The 6820-nt window shown below is 52.8% G+C and overlaps 1 protein-coding gene across 7 annotated transcripts; it reads right to left on the reverse strand.

Annotated features, from left to right (window-relative positions):
* Positions 1-265: 265 nt before the first annotated feature.
* Flt3lg (fms related tyrosine kinase 3 ligand) lies at positions 266-6554 on the reverse strand. Of its 7 annotated transcripts, XR_003837201.1 has the most exons (10): positions 6406-6554; positions 4929-4995; positions 4575-4688; positions 4039-4092; positions 3330-3473; positions 2847-2991; positions 1271-1452; positions 1119-1187; positions 743-816; positions 266-642 (listed from the first exon to the last, which is right to left on the reverse strand). XR_003837201.1 is itself a non-coding variant. In XM_021166434.2 (9 exons), exons 1-8 carry the CDS (start codon positions 6459-6461, stop codon positions 1140-1142), a joined length of 786 nt encoding a protein of 261 aa, XP_021022093.2. In that variant the 5' UTR covers positions 6462-6554; the 3' UTR covers positions 266-509; positions 1119-1139. The 7 variants fall into 7 exon arrangements, 6 of the variants coding, with proteins under 6 accessions (XP_021022093.2, XP_029335693.1, XP_021022090.2 ...); XM_021166434.2 differs by lacking the exon at positions 743-816 and having other exon boundaries at positions 266-509; positions 1119-1163; XM_029479833.1 differs by having other exon boundaries at positions 266-816; positions 1119-1163.
* Between the last annotated feature and the right edge of the window lie 266 nt (positions 6555-6820).

Genomic DNA, 6820 nt, shown 5'->3' on the forward strand with positions numbered 1-6820 from the left:
CCTGGCTGTCCTGGAACTCACTCTGTAGACCAGGCTGGCCTCCAACTCAGAAATCCGCCTGCCTCTGCCTCCCGAGTGCTGGGATTAAAGGCGTGCGCCACCACGCCCTGATTGGGGCCAGAGTCTTACTAGGCTCCAGTCCCAGCATTTCTGTTTTTCATTGTTATTCTGAGACACATCTCCTGAAGTTGCCCAGGCTGGCCTTGAAGTTCTGATCCCTCTGCCTCAGCCTCCTGAATACTGAGATTCCAGGAACGCAGCACCATACCCAGCAGTTGTTTTTATTTTAAGGGGTGGAGGTGACAGAAGCAACCACACAGGGCTACAATGCACCCCCCTTCTTCCTTTCTGTTTTTCTTAAAGTCAGTATCCTCCAGTTTCAGCATCTCCAATCCAGAAGCCCTGGAATTACAGTGTCCATCGCCACGCCCAGACAGTGTGTCCTCTGGGCTGGGGATGTGACTCAGCACAGCACTTGCCTAGCTTGCTCCTTGTTTTGGTTCCCAACTCTAGCACCAGGAAAGAAAAAAAGAAAGCCTTGTTGTATATAGCATGCCTGTGAGCCCAGCTATTTGGAAGGTTGGGGCAGGAAGGTGCATCGAGGTGTTCAAAGTCAGTTTGGGAAACATATTGAGACCTCATCTGAAAAAAAAAATAAGTGTCACTTAACTGAGAGTTTTTGTTTGTTTATCTGAGACAGGAGACGAGTTCGCTGTGTATTTCACAATGGCCTTGAACTCACCTTGTAGCAGAGAGTGGCCAGACCATTCAGCAATCCTGCTCTGGGCTCCCAAGGGCTGGGATTACAGGTGTAGCCTCCACAGGAGAGGTATTACAAGTGTAAGACACATCACATTCTAAAATACGGGTGCTGGCAGGGCACCCGCCTGCTGCCCCCTTGCTCTCTCACAAGCCTTCCCAGCTCCCCACAGCTTACAGCTGCAGAACCCCTGAGCTTGTCACACTGGACATTTAGCCAGGACCGTGATGCCCCTGACATACACACCACTCCCCTGAATCCCCGCCCCTCCTGTGAGAAACAATAAGACAGCCCCCCAAATCTTGCACTGACCCCCAAGCCTGGCTGTTCCAGGCTCCAGTATAAGTGGAAGACTCACCGAGATAAGACCCAGGCTGAGTCAACGATGCACAAGGCTCGCATCCTAGGGATGGGAGGGGAGGGGCACCTGAGGCCCCCACAAGGTCAGCCACCTGCCCCCCTCATCCCTCGCCACCCAGTCCATCCAGCCGCCCTGGACTCTAGGCTCACCCCAGGGTGGAGCTCCCCCCTCCTTCTTGCCCTTTGCCAGTGAAGGCCCCAGGCGGCTGCCAGCAGCACCAGTGTGAGAGGCAGCAGCAGCAACAGAAGCAACAGCCGCCTGGGCCGAGGCTCTGGGAGCTCCGTGGCTTCTAGGGCTATGGGACTCCTTGGGGGCAGCAGGGTGGAGGAGTCTGGAGAGAGAGAAGAAGCAGGTAACTGAGGGGGCTCATCAGAGCAAACGTGGAACGTCCTGGAGGATAAGGTGATGGGTGGTACGGCATGAGGAGTCTACTAACAACAAAACCTAGACCTGGGGGCATAAGGTAGGCCTGGCAGACCACGCCTTTAACAATTCAACACTCAGGAAGCAGAGGCAGACAGAGCTCTGTGAATTTGAGACTAGCCTGGTCTACATAGTAAATTGTAGGACTGACAGGAATGTATCGAGAAACACTGTCTGAAAAATAAACCAACACTGGGGATAAAAAGTGTGAGCATGGCCAGGCATCCTGGTCTACACCTTCAACCCCAGAACTCAGGAGGCAGAAGCCGGGGAATCTCAGCCTGGTCAGCATAGCAAGCTACAGGCAGCCAGGACTATAGAGACAGACTGTCTTAAAAGAACACCATCATAACAGAGGGGAAAAAAGAGAAAACAGTTAGTGAGCATGGCTATTGGTATTGTTACCCAGAAACCGTGCTCACTTGGTGTCCGTTCCCTGTACACAGCACTGCCCTAGATAAACATACTGGAAATTCTGTCTCCTTCTTAAAGATAGGTGACCCGTCCTTTCCTGGGCATCTATGGCAATTAGAAGGTTGCTAAACAGGAAGAGACATTTTCTTCAGAAGTGTAGCCATTGGTAAAGTGTCCTCTTTAGGCTACCTACCTAACTGGCTTAAAAATTATATATATATATTTTTTTCTTTCATATATATATGAAAGAAAGAAAGGAGAGGGACCATTGGAAAGAGAAAGATCAGTGAGACGTGACGCACAGGAGAAAGTCATGGTGTGATGGAAATGCAGACATGGATGACATGAGATGTTGCTATACATAATTAATATATGATGACAAAAACATGAAAAAAAGGAAAGGAAAGGAAGCCAGATGTGCTGGCTTCATACCTGTAATCCAGCACTCAGGACACTGAGGCAGGAGGATTGCTTTGAGTTCAGGGTCAGCCTAGTCTGTATAATGAGACCCTATCTCAAAAGAAAAGAAAAAGGGTTGAAGTGGTAGCTCAGCAGGTAAGAACCCTGGGTGCTCTTGCATTGGACCTGGGTCCCAGCACCCAAGTGGTGGTTCACACGTAGCAGAGACTCCAGTTCCAGGGGATCTGGTGCCCTCTTCTGGCCTCTGCAGGCACCAGACACACATTCAGTGCACTTACAGGCATGTAGGTAAAACACACATAAAGATACATTTTTTTAAAAAGAAGAAAGAAAAGAGAGAAAATAAGGGAGAAAGAACGTGTGTGAAGTGCCAACTAGTGGGAGCAGAAACCCTGGACACACAGTTAGCAAGGCTGTGGGCTGTGAGCCTGGTGGCACCATGGTGCTGGGCTCTGGGGCCACCGTTACCCGGCTGGCACTGCACCTCCAGGCACCGAGAGAAATTCTGGCAGGCCTTCCCGATACAGGGCTTCAGAGCAAACAGCTGTGTGCAGGTGTCCTGCAGGAGGTGGGAGATGTTGGTCTGGACGAATCGCAGACATTCTGGTAGGGGCTGGGAGAAGGGAGGGAGGGACAGATCATCACCTTGTCACACCAGGGGCTCCACCAACCCAGGGCCCTGACCTGCAGAGGTCACAGAGCCTAGGGGCCCAGGTCTCCAGGGTTCTCCAGCTGTTAGGGAAGAGAACAGCTCAGGAACAACCTTCTTCAGCTATTTAAGGCACAGACCCAGTAACAGATCCCCAGGTGACCTCGGGGCGTGGAGGTTCCAGCCCTACCTCCGTGGTATGCTGTGGGAAAATGAACTCCCCATAAAAGACATGGCTGGCAGAGCTGTTTTTCAAGGATGGGGAGGGACTTGGCTTTCTTCATTTGAGTTCTAGTGCTAACCTGGAAGGTACACGAGGTGACAAAATGTATCTCGGTGTTGACGCCCTCCAGAAGCGTTTGCATCTTAGACCCTGCCACAGTCTTCAGTTGCTCTATCCAGCGCTGGGCTAGGAAGAGGCTCCACAAAGCTTTGCAGTGCTTCTCCTGCAGACCAAGAAGAGCCCAGACCAGAGCTCAGGGAGGAGGGGCGGGGCTAGATGACTGACATGGGTTGGGCCGGGCCAGAAGGCAGAAGGAAGGAGAGCGGGTCTGGTTGGCTTAGTGATGGGACTAGGTGTCAGCAGAGAGTGGGCGGGGCCAGGAGACTGAAAGAGGTGGGGCCAGAAAGGGTAGGGAGGGTGGGCCTGTCACTTGTGAGATGGAGGTGGGTATGGATCAAATGCCAGACACCAAGGGAGAGAAGTGGTGGGGCTTCAAGACTGAAGACCACGCCCTCCCCACGGAGGGGCGGGGCCAGATGCCTGAGAGGGAGGGACCTACTAAACCCAAGCGAGAAAGGAACATAGAGGCCAGTCTTGACAGCTTGGTGGGAGAATGAGCTAGGATGCCTTGGTCTGGGGCCAGGATGGGGTGGGTGTGGGTGGAAAGAAGGTCTAGATTTCCAGGTCTGAGGGTGCAGGAGGTAGCCCACTAGTCTTGTCCCTGACGGGTGGCACATCTTGAGTCTGGTTCCCACCTCCATCCCAGGGCCCTCCCGACTGTGACTCACGTCCTGAAGATTGACGGCCACAGTGACTGGGTAATCTTTAAGCAGGTAGTCAGTCTATGGGAGAAAACAAGGTGAGGCCTGACTGAAAGCAAGAGCAAATTTTAGAGTCGGAGAAGTTAACCCTGAGACAAGGGGACAAGGACAGAAAAGAGGCAGAACTCACATAAAGAAGAAGAGAACGAGAGAGAGAGAGAGAGAGAGAGAGAGAGAGAGAGGAGACACCAAGACAGTAGCAAAGAGACTCACAGAGCGGCAGAGGTCTACAGAGAGAGGCATCCAGAGAGAGGGACAGAGAGGAACATGTTCTCAGAGTGAAGGCCAGAAGTCCTAGAGAGAAACAGTGACAGAGACTCAGAGAACAGGGACTCAGAAAGAGAGACTGAGACAGCGAAAGATAGCAAGAGACCCAGAGAAGGGGGCAGGGGGTGGAGATCCAAAGAGAGAGGGACAGAGACCTCACAGAGATAAAGACATGGCAAGAGACAGTAGCAGAGATGCGGAGATAAGGACCCAGCACAGTATGGGAACTGGCTCACCAACTCTCTAATCTTCATGTAGAAGTTGGAGGAGATGGGACTGTGGCTGAAGTAACAGTCAGGTGTCCCCCACAGGCAAGGACTCAGCAGCAGCAACAGCAGCAACAGGGAGGACTACAGGGAGGTGGTGTCAGCAACTGACTTCCATGCAGGGGCTCCCTGGATCCTGCTTCCCTCATTAACTGGGTGTCATCTTCCCTGTCTCTGCCTGTCCTGCACCTTAGCTGGTGTGACAAACCTGTGACCATCCTCTTTTTTTTCTTCCAATCCTGTCCTGTGTCTGTCTCCTCATGCCTCCATCCCCTGCCCATTTCCCTTCTCCGCCCGGCTCCATCACCCCTCAGGTATACGCACATTTGGGCTCCAGGCTGGCGCCAGCACTGTCATCTCTGCCGGGGACCCCTCATGCCTGTGACAGGTTCTTGGAAGTGACAGGAGGGCAGGTCTCGGGCTCATACCCTGCAGCCCCTTCCTCACCCACCCCTGTACCCCGCCGCCCGCCCTGCCGCCCTTGATGTGGGTGCGTTTCCGCCTCCTGCTCCCCCAGGCTTCCTGCACGAGCCTCAGTGACGGTGAAAAGTCATCTCCCCTTCTAAGAACCCCGACCGACGTCCCCAGAATCCTCCCCAGGTCTCGCACCCCGCTCCCTCTGCCCGGGAGTGGGGACCTTGGGACCGCCCCTCGGGGACCTGGAAAGCCATTCACCCCACGCACCAGGCTTGCCCCAGCTGGGTGTGGAAAGCCTGAGCTGGATGACAGCCAAAGACCGAAAGTGAAAGGAAGCTTTGGGGTAGACAGTGCCAGGGGTGAGTTCGTGCCCGGGCGGGACACGCCACCTAGTGGTAACAAGTGGCGTGGCCGCAGACCTCAGCTTGGGCCCTGAACGTATAGCGAAGGGATGCGACAAGGCTTTCTAGCTTCGAAGTGTATGTAGAATCCAAACAGTGTCAGTCACTTCAGCTGCCATTAAATAGACCTTGCCTCCACCATAAGGACTGTCATAGTGGCTTCCTTTCTGATTTCCCTACTTCCTAGCCACCATCTGCTTCCTGGGGCACAGAACTTGTGAACCTCCAGCCTCTAGGTTCCTGATTCATTTGGGATAAAAATCCAGCCTTCTTAGCAAGGACTGGTAATACAGACCTGCCACTCCAGTTTCCAAGGAGCCCGAGGCAGTAGGAATGAGGGTTGGAGGCTGGCCTTGTTTCAAGACTGGCCTGAGCAATTTACTAAGACCCTGTCTCAAAAACTACAAAGATGGCTGGGCATGGTGGCGCACACCTTTAATCCCAGCACTGGAGAGGCAGAGGCAGGCAGATTTCTGAGTTCAAGGCCAGCCTGGTCTACAGGCTGGTTCCAGGACAGTCAGGGCTATACAGAGAAACTCTGTCTCAAAAAAAATGAAAATAAAATAAATAAATAAATACTACAAAGACGGGAAGTGCACAGCTCAGTTGGAGAGCAGCTGCCTAGAATCTACCAGAGAGTCAGTGGCAGAGAACTAGCATGCTTGAAGTCCCTGACTCAATCGATGGTGCCGCCCACCTCACCCCTCCACATAGAGCTGCAGTGTTTGACTCTGTGCTCTCCTAACCCCTCCCTGCTAACCTCATGCTATCAATGTTCCTTGCCAACACTAGCCATGCGCGGTGCGTCTCAGGTGGGCATCCTCTTGGCCAGGGGCCTTTGCACTAGCTGTTTCCAATCATGGAATACCTTCCCTCCAGATCCTTGTGTTGTCCCCATCTCGCCCAAGCCCTTGCTTAAACACACAGGCAGAGGCCTCATGACACCCTTCCCCAAGAAGCACCCCTCGCAGCACCAGACTCACCCTGCTTTGTCCTTATCACCATTTAACACACTATGTGGTTTCCTTATCTTCCCCATTGTCTTCTATTCTTCCGTGGCTGTTTCCACCCTGCAAAGCTCTTGCACCCAGAACTATGACTCGCCTAAGCAGCAGCTACACAAGCGTCTGACCGCTTCCCATCTCATTGCTGTGGTGTAGCACAGGATGTGTCTGGGCTTTGGTTTTGGTTCCTAGGAGATAAATCCTTGGTATTTTCCAAATATGGGGAGTGCCTTTGTTTATCAGGACTGGCTCCACCTGAGTTCACACAGAGGCAATTCAGAAAGGACCTGGTTGTGCTTGAAAGACCAAGAATGAAGAGTATGGTACATTGGAGGCAGGTGAACTAGGAGTGCAAGGTTAGCCTTGGCTACATATAAGACCCTGTGTCATATAA

Source organism: Mus caroli, chromosome 7 (assembly GCF_900094665.2).
Source record: "Mus caroli chromosome 7, CAROLI_EIJ_v1.1, whole genome shotgun sequence".
NCBI lineage: Eukaryota > Metazoa > Chordata > Mammalia > Rodentia > Muridae > Mus > Mus caroli.

Bases quoted from the DNA above. Each gene is read 5' to 3' on its own strand.
- Flt3lg (XM_021166434.2), bottom strand. From the start codon at position 6,461: ATGGGGAAGATAAGGAAACCACATAGTGTGTTAAATGGTGATAAGGAC. The intron at 4,689-4,928 runs GTGCGTATACCT...ACCTCCCTGTAG, and splicing joins CGCCAGCCTGGAGCCCAAAT to TCCTCCCTGTTGCTGCTGTT. The intron at 4,093-4,574 runs GTGAGCCAGTTC...TTTCTCCCATAG, and splicing joins ACATGAAGATTAGAGAGTTG to ACTGACTACCTGCTTAAAGA.